Source organism: Semicossyphus pulcher, unplaced genomic scaffold, assembly GCF_022749685.1.
Source record: "Semicossyphus pulcher isolate SPU_LCO1_2020_fin unplaced genomic scaffold, fSemPul1.0.p SCAF_11, whole genome shotgun sequence".
Taxonomy (NCBI): domain Eukaryota; kingdom Metazoa; phylum Chordata; class Actinopteri; order Labriformes; family Labridae; genus Semicossyphus; species Semicossyphus pulcher.
The window spans coordinates 19,505,503-19,532,671 of NW_027211615.1; the positions used below are offsets into that span (position 1 = coordinate 19,505,503).

Sequence of the window (27,169 nt, forward strand, 5' to 3'; positions counted from 1 at the left end):
TTTGGAAAGAATAGCGGACAAAGAGATGGAAGCCTGCCACACGCAGAGTGTTTCTAAGATGAGCACCGTACAGCGCATGTCACAGCCCGTGCCGGCAAGAAAATGGAAGAACGAGCGTAGCTACCTCTTCTGGCTCACTAAAGATAACATGAATGGTGAGCCTTCAAAGGGACCGGGGCTGAGCTGAGCGAGATGGTCAGTGCCAATTTAAACACAATTCTAGCCAAGGGACGACATGGGCTGGTTCATTCTGCAGCTTTTGCATATAAATGTCTGCACACAAAAAGCAATACATCCGTCCAAAAGAAGCATAAGTGAAAACTATAGAGAACAGAAATTAACTACAGCTGTTTCTTTTACAGAGGGGAGGAGAAGGCCCTCAAAAAACCCTGCACCCACACTGCAGACGACATCTAAACAAGCACCCGTATGAACTTAAACAAGACAAAAACAAAAGCATATTGGAACCATTTTTAGATTAAAGCTCCACTTTTCCGTAATCGCTGTCTAATTAGTCAGTTGCAAAATGACACCACAGCTGGCTCTGTTGCACACAAACACTGATTCTTAACAACTGTAATAACCAAAAACATAAAGTGATCACGATCAGAATAAATAACCGTGGACGTTCTGTGCGAGCATGTTTCACTCTTAAGGATGTTCATCTTCCTGTTACCAGAACATCGCTTTGATACAGATCACAGTACCTGTTAAATCTCTAATTCACAGTCGGTGCACAGTACCAACTCATCCCAGCTGTTATATCCTTCATGGTCTGAATTACAATGATAACCGTGTACAATGAAGCAAGGTGGTGATGGGGCATGACAGGGGTTTAAATATTGAATCCTGGTGTGTTGTAAGGGGTTGGATAATGTTTAAGCTATAAAGCAGCTTAGAGGATTTTTAGGTGTATTCTTAATTTCTTAACTTGTTTATAAATAAGAGCCCTCATTTTTAGGTTTAAAGATTGCATATGGAGCAATAAACTTTTCTCAGTTCTACAGTCCTTGCATCGAATAAAGGCTTCTAGATTAAGTAATTTAAAGAGCAGCTCCAGTCATGTTTTGAGACATATAAAATGCTCCGCTCGAAATAATACATTGTGTCTGGTACGTTTAATTACCTTGTCTGTCTGGTACGTTTAATTACTTTGTAAAAATCCTCCCAAGGGATCTCCTCCTTCTACCTCATTAAAAATTACCTGCCCACTATGTGCTACATTTCACCTTTCGTAAGATTATAGGCGAAAAACAAAACACGTCACGTTTAGGGGCAACTTGTGGAAACTTAGCTAGCCTGAAATGTAGTAATTACTAATTAGTATTAGTAACGTTAACGTCAGTAGTCAGTAGCGAGTTTTCAAAAATGACGATTGCGGTTACAGCTGGCTCGCACATCGCCAAAGTGGTTGCCATAGGATACACATAATGATATGCGTAGCGTCACCCCTTTCATTAACGGGATTGGCTCCTTAGGTTTGTGACGTCTCAAACCTGCCAATCTGAAAACGTGTTGTTCAGCCTGTCCTTGGTACGTACGCTGCAGTTTAAAAGCAGACAGGCCCAGCCATGGAGATGACGGCTTATGTTGTCCCTGACATTTTCATTTTCAAATAAACTTGAAAAATGTACTTATATGCACACATTACACTTTAAGGATGTAAGGTAATGAGATAATGTTAGAAAAGGGGGTTCAACGTGAAGTCCTTAAGAAAAGGACTCAGATCGCAGCTGAAGGGTTTACAAAACAGACATTTTATCCTTGTGGATCTTTGTTGATCTTTGTCAGTTGTCCTTGGAGAGTCTCCAGTCTGTGGGTACTTACAGATTTTCTATATTATATTTTTATAACTCTGAGGGCACACTGTACAGTTTGAATAATTCAGGGAAATGCAGATCCATTATTGACAGCTCCGGTTTATTAAAATGTCCCGGCACAGCCTCGACAGCGGGCCGGCATGCACAAAACCAGGAGCCAGGAGCTACAGCAGCTAGAGGTGTGTATGTGTTTAGCTTCTCTGCAGAACCATGACCTCAAAACCAGAGTAACCTTCAGACTAAGGATTGAATGCACTAATACACCACTGATGAGGAACATGAGGGATACTTTACCGAAAGTTGCAGGTGGTCGACCACTACAGGAGGATGGGGAGGGAGTGGCGGTGGCTGCTCCTCTGTCCTCTCCTCAGATCCCTTCAGCTGCTCCGACAGGCTCCTAATGCGTTTCCTGGCTTTGGAACCCCCTAATAAATGGATTATCGATGGAAGAAGTGTTACCGATGACTGTTGTAAAGGATTAATGCAGTAGGACATAATTTAGAAACAACCTTATATGAATGGGTGAGCTAAATTTGAGGCCCTTTTTTGTTTTTGTAATGTGCCTATGAAAAGAAACTAAACTTCCACACATGATTGAATGAAATACTAGAGTGTGTTAAGCTAGTAGCAGCTACTGAGGGCACAATATTTCACATCTGGCCTCTTTCTTATCCATTTCTAACAGTGCTTGAGAAACGCTTTGGTGGACACAAAAGGCCTGGCTCAGCTGGTAATGAAAGTGGGGGCGGAGCAGCTGACTTGTCTGTTGTTTGTTTGAGGAGCCACAGTTTGTTTGTGCTCTCCATATTCTAGTAGCACCATTACCTCAGCTTTCCAGATGGCCTCTTTTCACCACAAGCCAAACCACAGGCTCCTAAACAAACATATAAACTTATTGGCTTATCTCTGACTGAAACACGATGGCTTTTTTTTAGGATCCTTATCAAAAGACGTGGCGTCTCCACAGAGGTAGACATAATTACTGGAGTTTCTTTTTACTCTCAGCTACGCCGGGAGAGAGCGTTTTTGTATTCTGTGTCACTGATGTTGCATTATTCATGCCCTCTCTATTTTAAAAGCTAAACAGAGTGTGCTGCATGATAATCAAAAAACTAATTTCTCATCTTGATTAAGAGGTGGGCGAAGCACTCACTGGATGTCTAAAAATGAGCACATTTTGTTAGCATGCTTAATGGCTTATCGGCTGTAAAGATCAAATTAGCAAGTAAAATGAAGAGACCGAAGCGAGTGGTGGGGAACTTGCATCTTTCTCTTCTAATTCCCCTGAGATGCAGCTGATTTAAAAGTTACCTGTGGGCCAAAAAGCACTAATAAAGAAGCATCACTTAAACGTCACTATGCACAAAGGGAACTAGGTTACTTTAACTGCCATGTAAAAATGAGGTTCAGATAGAAAAGGGTCTGTGTTTTTAACTTGGCTAATAAAGCAGCAAGTGTAGCTTTATACCTTCTTTATCTTGATCTTCCTCAACATTTTCTGCTTCTGTCCCCCCGTCTTGGGGAGGGTGCTCCTGAGTAGGTTCGCTCTCATGTTTGTCTTTGTGCTCTTCCTGTTCTGGATAACTAGAGCCCTCAGCCATGCTTTGAGGAGTCCTTTTCTCAGCCTCACTGCTCCTATCGAGGCTCTGTGAGTCCAGACTGTCCATTGAGTCGTTCCCATTCACACACTCCACATGTGATTCCAGGAGCCCCTCTGTGTGCTTAGACTGGGCCTGAGCGTCTGAAGTATCGGTTGCTTCAACCGAAGGCTGGAGTTCAGCCTGCTTAGCCTGGCTATCCCCGTCCGCCTTGAGCTCAGAACTAACACCTGAACTATGCATCTCAGTGTGATTCTCTGTGTTCTCAGACTCTGCCTCTTTGGCTGTGGGCTCTTCCTCCTTAGGTGCTGGCTCTTCTTGGACTTCGCTGGCATCTGGAGGCTCAGCAAGAACTGCGACAGGGGGCTCATTGGAGCTTTCCTCCTCTGTGGAGGGAAGGTGGGGATGGTGGCCGTTGGGCTGGGGACCTGATGTATCGCAGGATGATTCCTCATCCTGTGTCAAACATGAGTCACTGGGCCCTGTGGCTTCCACTTCTGCCTCAGGCTCGTCCTCTTCCTCCTCTTCTGTCCCTTTCTTGTAGTTCTTCTTCTTACGAATGATGCCCCGCCCCCAAGATGGCCGCCGGCGAATCTTTCGCTTTATATGATCTATAGTAGAGAGAGGACCAAAAAGGAGGAAACCATATTAATTCAAACAAGCACAAATAATCAACAACATTAAAGTAACAATGAGAGAAATAGCAACTCCGTTACTATTTTTAAACATTCTGCATTACATTAAAGTGTAACCACGCCTTATATGAATAAAGTATACTGAAACTTACATGAAAATATTTCAAATTTGGGTTAAGACTAATTTCTAATGCTTTTTAGATGCTGACTGTTGTGTACATAAGACCCTGAGTTACATAGAAGGCTTTTGGGCTTTCCAGTGGCTTTAAATGCAGTGGGGTGACAAGATTGTGAAGAGAGGCAGAGAGAAACAGCAGCCCTGCTACATCATAAATGTTGGACCCTAATGACAACAGATAGTACTACGAGTTTCAAGACGAAGGGAAAAACCAAAGCCTGCTCTCCGAGAGCCGACATTTACTGCTTTTCCCAAGCAGACACAGAGATACAGAGGAGAAGTCAGAGAGAAGCTGAAACAGAAACAGAAAGTGTGGAATTGAAAACACAGAGGAACAACCCAAAGCTTCTTCAGGGAATGAGAAGCCTTTAGGGACCTGGCTTCACATTTTAAAATCATGTGTTGAGTCAGAGCACGCAGCTTTTGACGATGCATAATTCAGAACATCTCAGGATAGAAGTAATATTCCCATGTAGTGTATATGAGTGTAAATGAGCTAAAATGCAGATAGAGACACTAGACCACGACGGACTAATTAAATTCTATAAAGTCCTAGCCATTTTAATTCTGTCAAGGGGCTCTAGAGCTATCTAAACCTGCCAGAGAGGGATCTCATGCAGAATCAATAAAATATGTCAGCCGGCTCCCTATATGCTTTGAGCAAAGCCTTCGCCTTAATAGTACAGAGAGTCTCCATTGTATAATCTGTATCTGCAGCACCGTTCTCCTCTCTCCCCTGAATATTTTAAAACCTGGGCTCATCCTTGCACCCACACTGCAAACACTAGAGGAAAGTAGAAGATGAATCATTATGTTAACTACTTGTTCACAGCAGAAAGGGAGCAGCAAGAACACTTTACATTCTGCCTTCATAAAAAACACAACAAAAAGGGGATGGTAAGTCATCGAGTTGCTGTTAATGGGCTCAGATTTTTCCTCTTTAGTAATGTTGTTCGCAAGTGACCCTCTTGGTGACCAGGAACACATTTCATTTCAGCCACAACAAGACGACCCAGAGGGGGGTGGAGTACACCGGGGGCATGCTAATGCTGTACTTTTGTAGCAAACAGCAATTTAAATGTGTTTATGCAGTTGCTACACTTAGGTATGCTCTTTATCTTATCAGGCAAACTTTCATGGATATTTTCAAAAGAAGACTTATTGAAAACACCTGAAAAACAATACATTTATCTATATCTAATGGACTACAATATACACTCACAGGCCACTTTATTAGATACAACTGTTCAACTGCTCCTTAACGCAAATATGTAATCAGCAAATCACATGGCAGCAACTCAATGCATTTAGGCATGTAGACATGGTCCAGACGATCTGCTCAAGTTCAAACCGAGCATCAGAATGGGAAAGAAATGTGATTTAAGTGACTTTGAACGTGGCTTGGTTGTTGGTGCCAGATGGGCTGGTCTGAGTATTTCAGAAACTGCTGATCTACTGGGATTTTCCTGCACAAACATCTCTAGGGTTTGCAGAGAATGGTCTGAAAAAGAGAAAATATCCAGTGAGCGGCAGTTCTCTGGGCGAAAATGTCTTGTTACAACTGAGGTATGCATGAGTGCATTTCTGAACGCACACCACGTCGAACCTTGAAGCAGACGGGCTACAGCAGCAGAAGACCACACCGGGTGCCACTCCTGTCGGCTAAGAACGGGAAACTGAGGCTACAATTCGCACGGGCTCAACAAAATTGGACAATAGAAGGTTGGGAAAGCGTTGCCTGGTCTGATGAGTCTCGATTTCTGCTGCAACATTCGGAGGGTCGGATCAGAATTTGGCGTAAACAACATGGAAGCATGGATCCATCCTGCCTGACAAATCTGCAGCATCTGCGTGATGCCATCATGTCAATATGGAGCAAAATCTCTGGGGAATGTTTCCAGCACCTTGTTGAATCTATGCCACGAAGAATAAAGGCAAGGAAAAAGGGGGGTCCAACCCAGTGCTAGCAAGGTGTACCTCATAAAGTAGCTGGTGAGTGTATATTAACAATCTTTGCCAGCTGTTTGCTGTTGCCTAGACTTGCCTGATCTTCAAATACCTTGACATTTTCACTGCACTTTTATCTCAAGACAAGCACAGAAAAGGAACTACACAGGTTGGGATTAAGGATGCATGAAAACAATAGGAGAGGACAGAGAGAGCTGGAGCTTTAGTCAGGTTCAAATACACAATGAGAGCCCCTCCTGGTTTGTTATACAGCTTCTCTCACGTCGGTACAGAGGCTGCTGGCAAAGTGCATTTAAAAGTCAGATTCAGCTTTGATTCTTTGGTTCCTCCTGATCTGATCTGGAAGGAAGAGGCTGCCGAAAGGTACGCTATGAATGAGGCAGACTGTGGTGCTCTCCTTAAGCTATGACTAGAACATGGGAGTGTGGGAGCAGAGATGAAGAACAAAGAGGAAGAAATCCGGCCAGGCATCTTGCATACTTGTGAATGCTGGCCTATCATCAATAATGCTTCTCTGTCTGTGTGTGTGTGTGTGTGTGTGTGTTTCATAATGCTCAGTTTTGACCACCATTTTTCTTTATTTAACCTTCAGAATTTGGATTTCATTTTGAACTGTCACCTTGCCCTGTCCAGCGATTAGTCATAGCCTGGCTCTTTTCAAATTCATTACAGAAGGTATTGCTTTTCTGCTCCAAGTGATACATTTTTTAATATATCATGCATTCTATCAAACACAGCCAAGTAAAGGCAAACTTTAGCATGGCTGTTCTAAAAAAAGCCATAATAAAAAAAAAAAGAAGCATAGCAGCAAATGTTTTAATGACCCCCGTTTTCTCTTTTACCCTCTGTGGATACATACTTTTTGTTTTTCATATTTTAATAGCACGTAAACAACCCCCATAGCAGAAAGAGAGCTGGGTCGGGTCAGCTCTCAACTGTGGGAGCTATGAAGCGGCTCCTAAGGGTAAACAAGGTGAGACAGAATGCCTGCAAATGACTCGTCATATTCAGCTCCTAAATAATGCATGAGAATTGTTCGAGCATGAACAGCCAACAACAGAAGGGTGATATGCTGATGGGGGAGAGAAGCAGGAAGGAAGATGCAAACACATAACCAGAGCACTGTAATAATTAAAAAAGTGGCTAACTCATAGAGGATTTATGCAGTTCGAGTCGTATGTAAAGTGTCACAGTGTTTGTGGCTGTATGTGAACAACAATGCACAGTTTGACACAGTGACAAATAAAGCCCCAGGAGACCAGTACCTAAACTGCAGCACCAAGTATAAGAGAAATAATTCAGTCCAGTGACGCTGATGGACATTCACTGACATGCTCCAGCAATGCCTCTGGGCGGAAATGTGAATAAGTACCTCTGATTCACTCAATTCTGTATTCAATAACTGCTATTATTGGGTAATCAGATTATAAGTTGGCAATAAAAAGTTTCAAACAGTGTTTAAGAGAGAGGAAATGTTCAGTACAACCATTATATTACCACACATACATGGCCAGAGAGTCTTATCAGACAAGCCCTAAAGCCTTGTCATTGTAATCTAGATATACTGTAGTTCAACGTACAATTTATCCAAGGGCCATTAAGGGAAACTTTAAAGCACCCTATGCCTGAGCATTATGCAATATAATGGTGTGGGCTATTTATTACTATGATGCTTCAGAGACACACAAGCACATAAAAGCCATAATGTGCATCTATCTCAGATAGATTGCTATTGTAGGTCTGTGGGCACAAAGCCACACTATCATACTGACTTACACTTACTGTAGATGCTATATCTATGCAATCATTTGAATCTGCTACTGTTTTAATTGGTAATCAGTTACTTTGCCGATATTATGTTAAAGGAAAACATCTTGGAAGTTTTGAAATTATACATAAAAGGGAAATAAAGGAGGAATCAGCCCACCTGGCTCTGTCTAAAGGTAACAAAATCCACCTACGAACAGCTCTTAAGATCACTTATTATTATGTTGTACATCTTTTGTTTTAACTATAAAAAAAACTTTAGTGAAAAAACATTTTACACAAGATTATATTAGACTTTTTCTGGGTCAGGACAATTTACTTCCTTCTTTTTTTGCCCGGTTGCCAGGCAACTGGTCCCAAAAGTCTTATTTTTTTCCCAAAATGCTGAACAGGCCAACAGCATGCAGCAAAAAAAAATCTGCTAAAATAAAGGCATCAAACTCGACCATCTCCCCACAGGAAGAGATGCAACTGCTACATTTAGAGCGTGAAAGCTAAAGCCATGACACATACAGTACACAGATTTTAAACTGTATCCAACAGTGGATGGAATTTAACAGACTAAACCCACGATAAAGCAGCCATCGCAATTATCTCATCATCATCACGCTTGACACATAAAGTCAGACTTTGCAGTTAATAGGTTATAAGGTTTAATTGTGAAACCAACTACTGTTTTATTCTCCTTTGAGTGTAATGTAGAGGATGTTAATGAGCTGCATAATACCCCAAGAGGCCGCTATTCTATGTAACTTCTGTATCTCTTACATACGTACATTATTCTGTATCTTAATGTGACATTTCTGTAGAGTTCAACAAACCATAATAGATTTTTTAATTATGTCACAAGCTTTTAATCGCTATGTTTTTGGACAGAGCTCATATTTCCCAGAACATCTCAGCTCTGTAAAGTACAAGTCATTCCTGGACATGCATCAACATTATTCAGTAGCATTCGTCCGGAGAGTCGGCGAAGCTGTCCAATCCATCCAAATTCACACAGACAGTCCTCTGCTAAACTGGACGGATGCTCTGTTGTTTACTAACCCACTTACCTCCTCATTGTTGTGTGTGCGTGTGCACTGTTTAAACTGTGTGTGTGGTTGGTGTTTCCGGGGCAATGAACAACATTTCCCTTGCCTCCAGAGAAAGCTTGCCCTCTATTTCTCCTCTGTGGATTCACATTTAGGACACAGTGCCAACACTTGGGAACACTCATGCTGGGAAACATATTAAAACAATTTGGGAACAAAGGGAAACAAACTATGCTATAAACTAAAGTGTTTTTCCCCCTTCGGTAGCTTGTGTAATGTAATCACAATATGGGTTTTTGTGCTCAGATTTGTAGCAGCAGAGTCCAAATGGTTTAAGATTCACATCAGTCACAGAATGGGGGCTGTAGATCTCAGCTTAGAATCGAAGCAGATATGAAGCAAGACTTACAATAAGGCTCAAAATTGAAAAATATTAGACTTCCAGATTTGAGTGTGAGATAAATGGGACATAGAAAATCTTCTGAATGCAAAGCGATTAAAGTTTAAAGTTGTTTGAAGGGTAAAGCTGGAAAAAAACTACTATTGTCCAGTGTTATTGAAGAAAAGAAAGAAGACTGATTCTGTAAAGAATGAATATATTAAAGTGTGTTAGAATTCAAGGAAAAATGTCGATAAATAAGTTGAAACTGTAACAAACACAGAGGCTTCAATAGCATGTAACTAAAAGCAATTACAAACCTGTCACGCCCTGTGACATAAAGTACAACAGGCAGGAGAGGCTCTGGTCTCAACATAATTAAACTCCAATGGAACGAAGCCAACTTATCAGGAGATGGCCATACTGATTTACTGATCTGCTGTCCACTCAAGTCACTACAACCAATAGGCTTTGTGCGTGCTCATGCACACGTACAGTATGTAAGTGCAGTCCCTCGCCTGCAGACCCACTATGTGCACGGTCACAGGCACAACCCAGCAGCCAACTCAGCTTTTTGTCACCCCGGTTCATTGGAATCGACTGGAGTTGGGGCCTCAATCTTGTAACATTAATGAAGTATTGATCGGCGGTGCCCTCATAGCCTGCGACTGATGGGGAGGAGCGTGGAGTTTGGAGTCGTGCCACCAAACAAACAATAAACAAATAGACTGAAAAACTGAAATTCTTGTAAGATAGATGTCTAGCAGACTGCAACAGCAAGGAGGAAAAGCAACATTGATTTATTTTCTTTGCAGCTGGAGTACTTAAACGTTAAAGCAACATTGTTATTTCAGATCAAAACTTTGTTCTAAGAATGCCAGAGAATTATCAGCCTCAGACATAAAAAAGTTATGCATTATTAAATAGCTTCAAAAGCTCTGCATTTGCTTCACAATCAATTTTAGTTTGCATGTTTTACTTCCAAAAACAAATACAATTCAGGCTGCAGCTGTAGTAATTTTGAGAGTGCTTTGGTTTTTGCTCTTTTGAGCATCAGCAAAAAAACTTATTTTCCTGACACTATGCTTCCCTGTGGATTTCTGCCTTTTTTCTATCTGAGTCTGTCCACTGAGCTGTAATTAACACAGCACAAAGGCTGCATATCCCCTGCCCTGACTGTTGAACAGTGACTTAAACTAAATGAATAATTTAAATTCTTTGTTAGAAATATGCACAGCAAAAACAGAATAACCACCCTGGGAGATGTTCAAAATACAAGTCAAGAGAAGAACTCCCTCTAAAAAGGTTAATATAGCATAGATGACGGCCATGTATAAATAATGAGTTCTCTATATGATGCCTTTGCTCTGTTGGCAATTTTATTGTAATTCTACATTTAAAATTCTCAGCATAGGAGGAGATATAATGAAAACTATTTATCAGTCCAGTATCAAGCCCCGTCTACTTCTAAATGATTTCTTTCCAGCTCAGGGGTAAAGTTTCTCTCAAGTATCAACTCAGCTTTAACCTAACTGAGATTGTGACACATACATCCAGATCCGTGTTTCTTCCTATTTTCTCATTCATATTTTATGTCCTCAATCTATTTCTAAACATCACTCCACACTGAAAGAAGCAACTGAGCAGCATGTACCACATCTGCTTTGGGAGTTCGAACTCTACTTTTTAGCCTGCGCTTTTAATACTTTCTTACTGTAGACATGAGATACATTGAAGGAGACGGAGAGAGCCAGAGAGCCATGGTGACACGGGGCCTCGGGGTCTCTGGGTCATGAAATGAAGACCGCCGTTTGTCACCCGATGTGACACTTCACACTGACACTTAATGAAATGTCCAGATCAATAAATGATCCCATCCTTGCTCCATGAAATGAAGAAGATCAGTCATTTCCCTCTGGTGCTGTGTCACTTCCTTTCTATTTCCTTCCTTCACTCAATTTGTCACCTAAAGGCCTGCACAGCAACACCAGCCTACTTGGTTTAAAGGAGCAGGTCAACATTTGCTTTCTTAAAAAGAGTCAGATAAGAAGATCACTACCATTCTTGTGTGCGCATGTTTAATACTGTATGTAGCTAGAGCCAATAAACGGTTAGCTTAGCTGAGCCTAAAGAAGCAAGGGGAAATAGCTAGCCTGGCAGCCCTGGCTATGTCCAAAAGGAACAAAAATGCTTTAGACTGAAACATGTTGATCCTGTATACAATCAATATATAAACAGAATTTTACTTTTAGCTTAACATTAGTAGTATTTGTTATTATTGCATATTTGTCAGAACAACCATTTCAGTTTTCATACTATTTTCAGGTACCATTCAACATTGTTGGTTTACAAAATAAGAGGAAACACAGTCACAAGGTGAAGGAACTGAAGAAATAGTTCAGTCAGCGCATCGATCTATTTCTGTCCTTCTCCTCTCTGCTGCTCAGTAAATGGCCAGTGGGATGACGGTGCCTGTAGTGCCCTCTTCTTAGAAGACAGATATGCCCCAATGCACCAGCAGCTCCAAGTAATGTTGAAGATGTCAGCCTCTGCACACACGCACATACAAAGCAGGGTATGAGAGCCTTCTGGGGGAAACTTCTGTTGCTCCCGGCCAAAACACGCATACAGACAAGCTGTAAGGCAGAAGCAATGAGGTACGGAGCTGTGCACCAGTTGGGTCGGCTCATTTGACTGACGTTTGAGTTTTCACACCGTTTATGGAGGAGAGCAGACACGCTCTCCAAGGAGAATGGCAAAGTCCGACCGATAGAGACTGCCTTAATGAAACACTTGTGAAATCCCCATTTGTTCACAGTACTTAACTTTGGGCCCTTGAGATCCGTGTAGGATTAGGAAAGGAGAAGGATTTGATCTTCAAAACTATATAGCATCCTCATTTCTTCTTACGTATTATATACCTGTGTTAATATATAATGTGTATAGCTGTGTAGTGTACCTGTGTCCAATCCCTAAATGGGATCTAGTTGGCTAGATTAGTCTTAGATAAAATGATAATGTAATGTGTGCTCACACTCTGCTGACCGCCTGACAAAAGCCACGATCTGTAGGCGTATCACATTCACAGTGAGGGGACTTAGTGGGAACTCTGTCGCTTGCTAAACTGATTAGTTTAGTTAGCAATTAGATTCCCTGTGTGCCTGATAAAAAGACTCAGGTTGTCACAGCTGTGTAATAACAGAAGTAAATTAGACACTGTTTACACAGGGATTCTTTACTCTACATTTAACGGACACTTTAATGGATCAATTCTAAGATTCATTTGATATAAAAGGCAAATATCTAGATAATTAGAAAATTTAGATACAAGTATAGTAGGTCCCCTGCTACCTTTTCGCAATATACTCAGACAGTGTCTAGACTGAGGCTAATCTTTACTCAAATTGCCCCATGTTGCAGTCATAGACCTGGAGGAGTTGGGGGGGGGGGGTTACTATTGATTGTTCCCAGCCTGGAGGCAGTGATCAAAACAGAGCCAAAATAAAGACCCACATTAACATTTAATCTCAATAAAAAGTGCTCTCACTGAGTATGTAAGTAGTCTGCCTGAAATGATGTGAGGCTGCTAGCACAGGCAGGCAATTCAAGTGGTGCTGTGCCCTTGATTTGCCAATCTGTCAGCTGAGCTCTTGCATTGCCATTACTGACTGAATGTTTCATTTAGGTGTCTCACCGGGTTGCTCATAACTTGAAACTTAACTTGAACTAAACTTTGCAAAGATGGTGCATCCTTTGCATACATACTTGACCCTTTTACCAGAATAAATTCAGATTAATTACTTAATTAGTATTAACAATAAAATGAATAGATAAGTGAATATCTGTAACTCGGATTCCTATGTATGAAGACATTCTTCCGTTCCAAGTTGGCGGCTGTGCTACTTGGAAGCTTTTCTGAGACGAGGGGAGTTCATATATCCGATCCTCCCACACTGCTTTTAAAATTAGATTTTGAAACTTTTTCATAACTTCTGATCAGATTTGGAAATAATATCTTTCCCCACATGCAAACCCTGAATTGCATTAGGAAAGCCTAAGTACATTTACAAAGAGCAAAATGTTATCAATAGCCTTCAGTAGTTTTTATCATAAAAATATATTCTACAGTGACTGGGCATCAGGGCATTGACGATGCAGGGTGAAGATGCTTTGCAATACATTTCAAAGCTGCCCATGCATAGATGCATAAAAAAATAAATGCAGTAAACGACTTTCCAAATGGACAGATGATTTTGTTTTGATCCGAGAATAAAGCTTTACTTGAAGTCATTATAAAGGTTTGCGAGCAAGCGAGCAAGCGAGCAAGAGAAAGAGAGAGAGAGAGAGAGGGCTTTTTACACTGCCAGTTCAAGGCGGGATTATTACGCCTCTGATACGTTCCGTCTTCTATGTAGCTGAGCTGGCATCAGAGGTAGTAACAGAGGCGTAACAGAGGCGAAATGGCGGAACAGCGCCTTGTGTGAGTACTTGAAGCATGCGCTGTTTGTTTACACCTCACGCACGTTTTGCTCTCTGCAACGCCGGAACGCTATTTGAAAACACACACTGGGGCGGCTTTACGCCGGCGTTGCGTGGTCCAATGTAGAATGACAAAGGTGGCATGAGGACGGAGCTTCATTATGCCACTGAGGCGGAACTGCAGTTTAAAAAAGGCTAGAGAGAGAGAGAGAGCAATTTACAGCTACTTGTCCCTGAATCACACGATTGTGCCATAATAACACGAGAGCAGAACTGGAACATAAATGCTCTCACCAAAACTTATCATGTTAACACAGAGTGAAAAATGGGATCACTGGTAATTCACATGCCACATATAAGAGGGTTTGATAATAACACTGAACCATTCACAGGTCTGGCTTTGGTACTGGAGTGCTCATTATGTACTGGGTTACATAACTGCCCTCGACTTTCGTGACATGTCTTAATGAGAGGTTCGCTGGAAAGGGGCAGTTATGTAGAGAGAAAATGCATCTAATCTCTGGGCTTAATGGGGATGTGGCGATTAGCCAGGATAAGTGAAAGAGTAATTTGATGTAATTAAAAGCCTCGTCGGCACACAGTCCTATTCTGATGGTGGTCTGATGTGACTCGCTTAATGAGATCAAATCTTTAAGAGTCCCCAGAGATGGGAGCATGGGTGGTTGAGTTCGTGTTTAGGGAAGTTAATCTCCAACATGGAGCAAGTAGTCATTAGCATATCTATTGTTCTGGGTAAGAAGATGTGCCAATTACCACCAAAACCAAAGGACCAAAACACAGGCTACTTAACAAAGAGAACATTGGTTAGTGTGGAGTGAATATGGAGTGCAATCTATTTTAAATAAGACAACCAGCAACTAAATCTCATAAGCAAATCAATAGACGAGCTGGCCACCTTAAAAAAAAGTGCATCTTAATGGAAAACAGATACTGGTTCCATCAAGCCGGGTCTAAATAAGCCATTAAGTCCAAAAGACAGTTTGGATCCCACAAACAAATCCATAAGTCATTTCAACTAATCGAGCACTAATGCGTCATGTTTGTGCAATTGTTCCAGTCAATTACAACTAATCACAACCAGGCAGAGAGGGAGAATGCAACCCATTAGGCCGCTTGGCTGTTACTAGCTTCTGATGTTTACTGAAATTGACTGCACTATGGCTTAAAAACAAAAAAACAATCAGAGTAAAAGCCCAGGAGGCCTTGTATAATTTTCTCTCTGAAGTACAGCCTGAATGCTGAGATAGTTGGCAACTCTATATATTTGGAAAGAAAGAGAAAAAGAGAGAGCCTTTATCATCGGAAGCACAGCATCAGATCCACTCAAATTGGAACAGCAGCGCAGCCAATCCTTTGTAAAAACACAAACCACCCATGGGAGCCTCTGAATGTTATTTGTGATGGACAGATTTTTCCCAGAAAGAAAACAATTTCAGAACAGTGAATGTGTTATTTAAGGTCCTGCTCCTGTCATTTTATTAACCTGTCAATCAGCAGAAATGTCAGTGTTTAGCTACTGTATGATGGTGCTTAAACTTTACAAAGCTTTAACATCAAGTAAGAGAAAAAACTCTGTTCCCGCTATCCTAAATCTGGGATAGTCTATAACACTTACCCTCACTTCTCAAAAGACAATCATCATGTATCATAATGGGGCATTGTCAGTATTAACACTGTTTAGGATTCAGAAGCCTCCCCCATGACTGATTTGCTCTCACTCTTTTCCATTCCCATCACCCCTCTAACATCCTTGGGCAGCACAGCTTGCAGTCACTGGGCATGCAAAGAGGCAATGAGCAGCACGCTCAATCATTCCACTGCAACCCTCCAGGCTCATTTATTTCAGGCAGATATGCAAGCCGTTTACAATAATATATATGGGTATCTGCATTGCACAGTAATAAAAAAACCAAACACTTAGATCTGTTGGAGGATCACTACTCAGCCTTGACGATCGTGCACACTCTGCACGCACCAACAGCTCTACACAGGAATATGCTGCAAGTAAAAAAGACCCAGAGACACAAGATGAATCTCCGGAGACACCAACACTGATGTCAGCTCATCTGCACCCTAAAACAATAAATGGAAGCAAGAGGCATCATGGATGATTTTACATTCATTTCACGCTTGGTGCCACAATGATCCAGGAGGCATCTGTGCCCACAAAATGGCAGCTTAAGCTTGCCGCTTACTCGCTCTGGGCTTTGCATGCTTTGCATGGATTTTATTAGTGAGCGCCACTGGGTGAGAGAGTGCGACTCAAGATTGTTTTTCCGCCTGGTAGCTGAGAAGTAGCTTGGGGAGAATCCGTGTCCAGGTCTAATAAAGAATAATAACACTGCACTGTTGTTCAACATTGTTCTGTTTCAGGCGAGATGCTTTGTTTTATGATGCTGACCACTAGAACGTTGCAATTCTGTCCCTTAGGAAGCTGAAGAAATATTACATCCACAGAACAGGATGACATTCATCACCAGTGGTCAGTGCTAGACTCTGAAAGGCTTCTGGTACATGCAAGGTAAGACTAAAAGTGCAATATGACTGATATAAAATATTAACCCTGAACATAAATGATTGGATTTGAATAAAGGAATCTATTAGTGCAATGATATAAACTGTTTTTTTCAAAATTTGGCTTGAATCAAACTGTGCTTTTCTGAACCAATTTGCCAAACGAGGACACAAGGACAGAATTTCATTATCACATTTTCTTCTCCAATTTTCTCATTTGGAACAAAAGGTGTGAGAAGCAGGAAACAAGTTGGAAATTGTAACCGAGGAATTTGGAGAAATGGAGAAGAAAATGAGAAAACTTCAGGGGAAAATGATCGCAAAGAAGACTTCCTTTAACCTTTCCAAAACTTGTTTTGAATTAATGAGCTTTAACAGTGACATAAACTGGCCAACTGTGCTTCCACATGCCACTTATTTCTCCGTTCAATGAAATGTGTCAAACGTAACACTCGTTGCTTTAGAAAAACAACAGTTGGCGTGTAGCTGCTGAAAGTAAAACAAATACTTCTTTGGAGACAGTATGGACATCAGCTAACATGCCAAACACACTTTGCCCTACTTTAAACTGTCTTTAGTGCATGGGCTTAAGAAGTGCATGGACAAATGTATTTACATCTCCACTTCTGCTGATAATATGGAGCACACTCAGGGCACAAAGTAAGGCTTACAGTTAAAGGGGATTTCATTTAGCGTCTTCACTAATCGTTTATTGGGAGCAAAATTAATGAAACCAATCAGTGTCATTTCCCATTCCCATTAAAGGGGTCATATCTTTTGAATGGATATTTTCATATTTTGCATGGGTTTCACTTTTTTGGGTGTTTATTGTTCACAGTGAAAAAGTGAAAGCTGCATAATTCCGTGTTTTTCCAGAATTACATGTTTAAAAAGGTAACCTCTGAAACGGACCGTTCAGAACAGCTGCAGGTTTCTACATAGAACTTTGCTTCGCTGAATCGACCAATCGTCATTCACCGTCGTTCACCTCAGGCTGCCTTCTTGCACTAACTTTACCAAAGTGATTAAAAAACACTTTAGAATAATAGAAAATTGATTGCATATCTAAAATATGTCCCCTTTAAAAGAAAGGTTCGCCAATGGAAGATTCTGCATGTAGGAGAAGCGAACAGTCCTCTGCTGAGGAAACATAATAGCTTCCTTTACCCGATGTGAAAGCACACAACAATGACCATCTACAGGAGCAGCAGGAATCCACCAAAGCACCCGGAGGTGAAACACAGTGAGAGAAAGTTGCATCACCAGAATGTCCTTTAAATTGTAGAAAAATACTGCCATATTAACTTTAGCCATGATTTTTGTTGTCAATGGCGAAATTGCTCTCTGCTGCCTCAAGATAGCAAGGCACTAATGCGTCTTACCACACCTAATTTTAAGACCAAATCGGCCAAGCTGAATGTTTTCACCCGTGCTTTGTGTTTCCAAATAGACAAAACTCCCTTTCTAGTAACCTATTTCCTCATGCATTGTGACAATAACAGCAATTCACAGGCTGTGTGCCTGTTGTCCTTTTTGTCCCGGGCAGACATCCAGGCCATCCTTTCACGTTGTAACCACTTCAGCCTGAGGTAAAAGGAAGCTGGAGTGTTTATTATGACTTTAAATATCCCATCAAGGTCTGCTGATGGATTGAAATTGGCAAGGGGGAGGGGAGCTGTCTGCGTACTGTGATGAGAGATAAAAGGCAGGGGGGGAGAGGCAAGAAACAGCAGAGTTCCATCTACATGAATGCACCCTGGTAGCTGTTGCCTTGGGCGTGCTGTCGAGTGACATGGAGGACACATTATGCAGCACCAGCATCATTATTCTTTTCTTGCACAAACAATTCAACAGCTGAATTAGGGGCAATCTTGTCAACTGGCAGTGGAAAAACACTGGTGCATCATGCCAGAAACAGACTGCAAAAGCAGCACACCACCTACGTCTGAATATGATGTTCACAAAAAGCAAGAGAATAAATCAGACATTGATAACTAGGGTAAGTAATGATGTAAAGCATGTACCTTGTGACATCACAGGAAAAAATCTGACAGCTTTTCTCATTCAGGGAATAAAAATAACTGAAAGGTTTTTAATTATGAATGAATGGAAGGCACTCCATATGAACCAGTTCTTGGCGTGCTGCCCTCCACATGAACCCAGAGCTGTGGCCCAGGTAATGGGCCTTGGGTTGTCTGCTCCTCCTCAGGGGGGAGTGGCAGGAGAGATAAAGGGCGGGAGGAAGAACAGGAGAGAGAGAGGCGAAGCAGAGAAACCGTGGCAGTGCTATCCATGCAGACTGATGGAAACTACATCCTTCTTCCTGTTTACTCTTGCATCCACAGCAGCAAGGTCTCCCATCTTCCACCCCCTGATCGACCTGACAGCTGCCCCGGCCATCTAGATCGCACTAGCCAGACTTATTAATGGCCAGTGCTTTCAACACCTGATTCAGAAATATATTTAGCTTTCAGAAAGCCTTTTGAGCAACACTGGCCACAGTTCCAAATGGTGCATCCCATTCCTGAATGTCACGGGCATTTCTCAGCTCTAGGCAAACGGAAAAGAGGGATGGGAAGGAAAGAGTGAGGCAAAGGTGTCCCAGATAAAAGCCCTATAAAACTGCAGATACCAAAACAGCTCCAGATAGGCTTCTCCCTGCAGGTAACGATCGAGGATAACTTTAACCTTCATGTGTCCTGACCTTCAACAGAAGAGGAAAGCAGCCGACGTTCCTAAAATGACCCGGCTGCAGTGGGTGCAAACAGTTTATTCCTTCAGTATTCTCCTCTGCTAGATGCAATGCGCTATCATTGTAAGGCTGTGTCATATCTTCAGACACGAGTGACTCTGTGATCAATTAGCCTAATAGCTGCCTTGCTGAGGTGCTCCAGGTGAGTAATGGCAGCCGATGTCACAAATTAATCACCTGAGTTAGGCTAATTAATTACGCCTCTGGTGGAGGCTGATAACGACTCTCCCAAGAGCATCTAAATTGGTGGTCCGCGTCTGTGACATCCGGTTTTGTAGATAATGACTACAGCTTGAAGGTAACTTATAAGAGTCGACTGTGGGCTCTCGTTCTTTAAAAGAATAAGAGGTCTCTCTGGATTACAGCAATTAATCAATTAGTTGATTAACATAAGGATATACCACTCCATTGCATTAATGAGCTATGAATTAATCAGTATTGTGAATAGATGCTTTAATACATACTGTATGTCCTGATGATATACAGCACGATGTGTTTATTAGGTACAACTAAGGAGATTTTATGGAATACCAAGAGATAAGAAAAGTGATAGAGATGCTGAATTAGCTCTACAGCAATTTAGGCTTTCGGTTGTGACTGTGCACTACACTGAATTAGACCACTATATTGTGTAACTTCATCCACAATGCTTAAACGGGCCAGTTCAGCGATTTACAACCTCAGTCCAATCATGCTATTATGGGGAGCTAATGCCATTATGGTAGGGAAAAAAAATGTTATTTCTCTCTGTGCCTTTGGAGGACGCTATCCGCTTCTCCAATGAGCCCTGAAAACCTCCACCAGACTACATGAAATGCGTTATCTGGCGGAGGCCAGGGGGCTCGCTAAACTACACTTCCTCAATCTAGGACGCCCACCTCCGATGTCATGTCTCGTTCAGAATCATCAGGTTTGAAATGTAGACTGTAGACATGAAGATTTTTTAGACAATCCACCAGTATATTCTTGTCATATTTTTGATTCTGTGCCGCTCTGAGCCATTGCCTGCAGCGAAAACGGTAGTGTTTCCCTCCAGCGTATCTCGGTGGGCCGTTCCTTTCAGAGGGAGGGGCGCAATGCACGCTGGGTGTTGTAGGAATGTAGAATGGGCAAAACCAGGAGCTGTTTGTACAACTTTCTCCACAGCTATGGCGCCAATTTCAAATATTATTGCTTCTAACAATTACAAACGACTACGGCTTTTTCCAGGGGTAAAATGCTCCTTTAACCAAAAATTAATTACAAACAATTATAGATTACAAAGTCTACCCTCAAGGCTCCATTTGTTTACCATGACTGAATTATTTTGTGAGGCAAATTAAACAATTAACTCTAAATATCACCTCCCTAATATTAGAACTATTTGCTCCCGGCTAAGCAGTCCAAGATATACAACAGTGGGTTTGAGACTAGGACCTGCCCTATGTCTTACAGTATTTATGGTGGCCAACAGAAACCCTGATCCTTCAAGAGAGGACCATCTCCTTGAGAGAAGAAATGGCTTACCCACACAGCAGGGTTTCTATAAGGGATGCTCTCATGAGGGACAAGCACCACCTAGTGCTGGATAGTTGTACTGCAGAGATTCAAAAGCCTCGACTACGGCAACAATAGAAAGACTTATTATTAATAAGGCTTCAGCCAATGTCACATCTTTGTCATGGGGTAAGACAAAGAATTGTCACACAGAAAAGGCAACAACCTTGAACTGTCAATTGATGATCTTCGTTCAGTCAGAGGATATGTCATCACACATGCCACATACCCAACATCCACAATTCTTTATGTCTTATCTGGATTCTGAACATCTCATAATGTCTATTGAAGGCCTCTATTTTGTGCAGGTGGAAGCTGGAGGGCATTTTACTGATTACATGTAAAACCTGCTTACCTTGGATTCGCTCAGGTAACAACCTCATTAGTCTAGCCCCCCCTGCCCATTCCCGGCCCTCCATTCACCCTGAGGCACCTGCCGTTTGCCACAGGTGGGCATGTAATTGCTCTGTGGCGTGGTCATGTTCTGAGCGGTTAGGAGAGAGCGGCCGTGCTAATGAGGAAGCTCAGTGTGGCGCTTCTTCACTGCTGAGAAATGTACGCGTTTGCGTGTGTATGTGAGGAGCACGCAGGTGTCTGGCATCACATACATCTGGTTTGCTGTTGTAATACAACACAGCTGCTGGCTGCTGTGTCACAGATATAAGGGGAAAAAAAGGCTAAAGAGTGTGCAACAAGGAGGTGCAGGTGTATTTGGAGAGATTCTGATATATTTCTGCATGTGTTTAATCTGAGGGACTGGAAATTAAATATGCGAACCCAATCAGTATGCACGTGTGACAAATTGCACAAAATTTGTGCACGCATTTGTGGTTTGCCTAATCACTATCTACAGGCAGGGACGTGGATTTTAGGGATGGCGAGTGTTCTGGTGTCCATTTGTGCTACGTTTGTAGTCCAAGTAATATTGAACAGCCACATATCAGCAGGCTGCGGCGTACGCAGGAAAAACAGCCCGTGTGGAGAGCAAAAGCAGGCGGAGCGTAATCCACCGTAATGACATCCCAGCTCCCGTCAGCGTGATCTGATGATGATTTAGCTTCTTATTAATCTATATAAACAGACATATGCATGCTAACAGCTAACAATCCGATCTAGATCTAAAATTCAACTTGAGACAAATTCCCTTGACACTGTGTCATGGAAGTCGTTTAGATTTCCCGACTTCCTTGAATGCATCAAACCGACCTCCGGTCAACAGACGAGCTTTTTAATAGTAGTATTCTTTTCCTCTTGAGGACAGACCTGACAAAGCTTCATTTTTACTTTTTACAAATCTGCATCATGATGTTGAAATTTCAGCAAAGGTAAGACCCGTTAATTAAATTGGCATGGTGTTTGTGCGTATTTCCTGCCATCGCAAGGACTCAAACCTACACTCTATCCTATATGGTTGACTTTTGAGGTATGGATGGCACAAGTATGCAAGATCAGCCAGTTGTTTAATGACCCTGTTCTGGTTGTGTAGTAATTATTCAAGCGGGCTTAGTAAGACATTTGAAATACTCACTAGTGGTGCACTGTTTTTCAGTGGCCTCGCCCTGAGTGCTGCTTCTGGCCGGCTCCTCTCCTGCAGTGTGATGCTTCCTGGTTGCCACAGCCCCCGGAGCTGCTGCTGTCGACTGAGCTGGCGCCTGGAGGCCTGCAGTGACCACAGACGATCAGTTACCGACAACAGATAATATTCAGTGTGTGCATGAGCAATTGTGTGTGCAAATGGAAATCAACTTGCTGGCAGGACAGAGTGTTTGTGTGCAGGTGGATGTTTGTCAGAGAACCTCCCTAGTTCGTCTGCTGTTTATACAAACAATGATGACATTTGATGCGGCAGTAGAGTCTGGTTATGATATCAGAGTATGGTACAACTACATGTCAATCAGCACAAATATTACTACTGATACTGCAACTTTAATTTGCAGTGGCTAAGTTTCAAACTGAGAGCTGGAGTGCGATAGGAATGAAAAACAGAAGTGGAGCATAGAGACATCCAAGCCCCTGAAAATGAGTCATTTCAACTCTGCCGTCAAGTGATATTTAAGTTTTTGGCCAAATTCATCACAGCTCTTTCATCTCGGCACGGGGGAGAGAATGCCCCCGGATGCACTTTTGGTTTATAACACTTCTGCACTTGGACATCATGCAGTGCTGGGCTAATTGATAGCTTTATAGCAGGAACCTTGACTGGAAGATGAAATATTTACACAGCTGTTTTCCTCCTTTCAGGCAGTTAACTTCTGCTCCTGCAATACTCATTTAGCATCCTGCGCTTTCAGTTAGCTTAAATAGGAAATCAAAAGCAACAGAATGACTTCTGAAAACGGCTTCCTCTTTGATAAGTTTCCTGCTCGACATGGTTGAGTCAGGCCTCTGTGGCTTAAGTCATGAAGTCAATGGGCCATCAGGGGGTAGGGTAGATAATGTTTTAAAAGAGAAAATGTGATCTTCCTGTGCAGCTCTCCTGATACACTAAGCAGCTTTAGAATGTATAAAAATTTAACCAAAACCAATTGCAACAGCGTGGAAGAAAAAAGGGTAATAAAGTGTGACAAGTGTCTCATCTCTTTGAATGGAAAAGATCAATGATATTGCATGGGGGAAGCACTGTGCACTTAGATGTCTTATTGAGATGTAGCAGGATGGTTTTTTCTCTCATGCCTATAAACTAAAGAAATATGCACAAAGGAGCAAGTCTTCATGGTCATCCAATTAATAGGAAAAGCACACTGTAGTGGTTAAAGTGCTTTCTGATTCTGTAGTAAAGTGCTGCTATTATTTAATGTTATTGTTATATTTCCAACGTACTCTTTTTCTCTTTGTGAATAGACCAGTGAGGGGAGCACTGTGCTCAATGTAAGTCAGTGTGGTTATTAGCCTTTCCCCATGTGGGCAACTATAGCAACAATAATATTTGCATATTGTTTCATGCCCTTGTGCTCAATAATTGACCACTTAAATAAATCCAATACTTACAAGCTTAAGTGTATCCTTTAACTGCATTGTAGCTCATCTAGATTTAAAGTGAACCAACCGAGCATTGCTCTGGGCTGTTTGGTGAGTGTACAGATGCAGAGCACCAGGCAGACAGCTAGCACAGAAGGTACTGTCTGGAGCACTGGCGCCTCGGGCATCGCTCCTCTCTGCGCCACATACTCTACATTAAAAGCCTGACTGCTCCATCAAGTGCTACCGGGCAACACACGATTTTCTCCCCCCCAAAAGCAGGTTTAATAATCTATCAAAGACTTTCTCCAAAAAAACAGAGGGTGAGAAGTCTGGCTGGGAACTAAACAGCAAACATGGACTGGCAAGGCCTCATTTTTCATGGGTAAATTTTTTCCCCAAAATTTCTATTAAGATAAACAGATGAGGCTTTTAAGTTCAGTGCTATTAGTCTGCACTAGCAATTATGATGGAAATTGCCATCCCTAGATAAATAGGGAACTGAGAGAGGGGGAGTGGACTGATTCAAGTTTATAATCTTGCAAAACGTTTAAAAAAAGCCAAGAAAAAGTTAAGGCGATGTTTAAATGTTACGACGTACTCCCTTACATGTACAACAGTGCAGAGATGGTGGTTGATTATATGAGGTTAAATAACCAATTACTGAAAAACATTCTTTTCAATCTGCTTTGTTTGAGTGATGCTCTTACCCCTCTTCTTGCGCGCCTCTTTGATCTCCTCACACATGCGGTCAAACTCCGGGTCCAGCTCAGAAGCAAATATAGCGTGTGCTGTGTCCTTTAAACTGCATGCTCTGTGCCTGATCACCTTGTCTGAGGAAGAAGGAGAGGGTAAAATGTAACACATTTGTCCAAGAACACAGCATGTGTCTTTTTTTGCTTGTGTGTGCATCTATGTTCAATAGACAGTATTATAATATGTGTCAAGATATCACTATTTTCTCCTGCTAACAAGGTTTGTGCAGCATGTGCAGCGCTCAGCTTGACGCATGTTCTCCACACCCTATCATGTATGTGAGGCAAAGAGCCGACACCAAGCCCAGCCCGCTCCACTGTATCTGTGAGAACGGGGATTACAGCATTTTCTCAGAGTTTGAATAAAAGGATGGAGCTCGCTTTGGTGAAAAAAAATTCTGCAAGTTGAACTCAGACATACATGAAAGTCTTTGAATCAGCACTTTAAGACAAAAGGTGTGTGCACGCATACACCCACGCAGGTGCATATACTGTACATGCAATCTGATAAATACTTTAAATTGTAAGTCATTCTCTCTCACACTAACACTCCTTACACTTTTACAACCCGTATGCTTCTATTCCCTTGGATGTAGCACAGCATCATTAAATCCTCCTTTTCCCAGCTCCTGCATCCATGGAGGGAAAATAAAAGCTGAGCTGAAGAGGCAGGCAAAAAGCATAGCTGTAGTAAACACACAGCCTCTCATTATGGTAGGCTGAGGGAGAACGGTTCGGGCAGAAGGTGGCAGAGGGGTCACAATCTGCCAGCTTCCTTTGTCTAATTGGAAGATGGCTCGCTAATTGCAATGGAGGCAGTTTGTGTGTGTGTGTTTGTGTGTGTGTGTGCATGCTGACAGAGTGTGTCTGAGTGTCTGTCAGTGGAAGAGGTGTCAAAGGCCAAGCGAGATGCAGAGAGCTCATCAGCATCCTTATGGGCCCTGCCTAACCTCCCCATCAAGAACAGACGAGAACGCACCGACATACAACACTGCTGCTTACTCGTTTCTTCATAGTCAAATGACTGTTATCGCATTTTCCCTCAAGCCGCCCTTCTTAACAGAGTAATTATTTAGCAAGGTGAGGAGGTAAAAGACAAGGCAGCCAACATGATTGTTCGTAAGGTGAGATAAAGATAGCGTGAAGGGCAGGGAGAAATAGACAACTGAGGGATAATGAGGTTTTTTCCCAGCACTTTGTGAGCTGCTATGGAACTCCCCCTGCAGCATTATTGTGCAAGGTCTGGGCTATATTCCCTGGGCTGAGCACGGCAAGAGCAAGCCAGAGGCTCCGTTAGTCTTCTTTATTAAACTGCCTAATTGCATTTTTCCCCTTTAGTGTATCATTTGTAGGCCCCGCATTCCCACAAATGACCCAGGCCCTCGCCTGCATAGACAGAGATATGATTTATTCATTTGGGCAAGCAGAGAATTGCTTCCCATTAGTGTGGGGCGGGTATATCCTCGTGCGGGAACTGGAGCAGCTAAACACACAGTGCGTGAATTAAAATGGTCATAACAGAAAGGTCTTTACCGTGCACAGCTTTAAATTAAAATCATGGTATCACCATTCGTCCGTGCCTTCTTTTATTTGCAACAAGCTTTTCTCCATGTTTTCCACGTTATGTTGTAAATCTACACACAAACATGCATCTCTCTTGACAAGAGCCTTCTCCCTGTTCTGCAAGCAATCTATTTGCAAGCTACTGTAAATAAAAGGCCACTTTGGTTTTCGTGTGTACATGTGTGTTCATGTGTGGTCTTCTGTTTTCCAGGCTCATTATAAAGCCCGTATTTGCATTTAGAAAAGATGCTGAGAGGGGAAGGAGGATGAGGAAAAAATTGTTTCAAACCGCAAGACAAGACACAATTAAATTTTCATGCGCATGCAGCGCCTTTCTCGACTGGAGCATGAATTACACTGTGGGAATGCTTTTTTCCAGTCGGGGCTGCACGCACTTTATTTCATTTGAATTTACAAGTTGAACCAAACCATCTCGAGGTTCTGCCTGGAAGCCCTCGTGGTAACTCATTAAGTGTGAATCTAATTACTTTTTCACACAATGACAGCCAAAGGAAACACAACAACGACTGCAGGAACGCATGCTCACGCTTTTTTGGATAATAAATTCTGACCTTTCACCAAGGGACTGTCATGTCACTGCCATTACAAAAAGTTAAGAGTTCATTTGAGAAAGAGAAGTGTGAAATGCTGTCTACAATTATTTATCTTCAGGTCATTTTTTTCAAACACTGGGAGGGTGCACTTATCTGCGTTCTGATGCAATGCAAGTCCTAGATGCAACGATCAATATTAATTTATACTCTATGCATTAAAAACCAGACCACTCTGTGATGTGTCTAGCCGATCAAAGAACAGTCCTCTTGTTCTATTTTCTACTTGTGTCAGAGTTTGCACACGACTTGTAAGCATGTAAATGGTGCACACATGAATCTCCTTGTAGGTATTGTATGTATTTACGTGCATATTGCCCTACAAGTATGTGCATGAGTATATTCATGACCATTGCAATGTTAGTTTCCTCCTCACCTCCAGGATCCTTGTCAGGGTTGTATTCTAAAGCATTACTGCAGATGAGGTCGACATCCACCAGGAAGTCCTTCGCTGTCAGGTACTTGTAGGTGTCAATCTTGGTCATGACTGTCGAGAGGTCCATAGGCTGTCGAATAACCTCCAGATAGTCTGACACCTGATACACAAACAGGAAATTCCTATTAATAAAAAGTCCTAAATCCGGCTTTGTCAAGCTATGAG

At 42.1% G+C, this 27,169-nt stretch overlaps 1 protein-coding gene across 1 annotated transcript in view; it reads right to left on the reverse strand.

Annotated features, from left to right (window-relative positions):
- atad2b (ATPase family AAA domain containing 2B) overlaps window positions 1-27,169 on the reverse strand; it is a 68,614-nt gene that overhangs the window by 19,066 nt on the left and 22,379 nt on the right. Inside the window, exons 22-26 of the mRNA XM_069656656.1 lie at window positions 26,945-27,104; window positions 24,350-24,472; window positions 22,210-22,341; window positions 3,289-4,029; window positions 2,115-2,245 (exon numbers count right to left, since the gene is read on the reverse strand). Coding sequence (XP_069512757.1) covers window positions 2,115-2,245; window positions 3,289-4,029; window positions 22,210-22,341; window positions 24,350-24,472; window positions 26,945-27,104 — 1,287 coding nt within the window. The remainder of the gene's footprint in view (window positions 1-2,114; window positions 2,246-3,288; window positions 4,030-22,209; window positions 22,342-24,349; window positions 24,473-26,944; window positions 27,105-27,169) is intronic.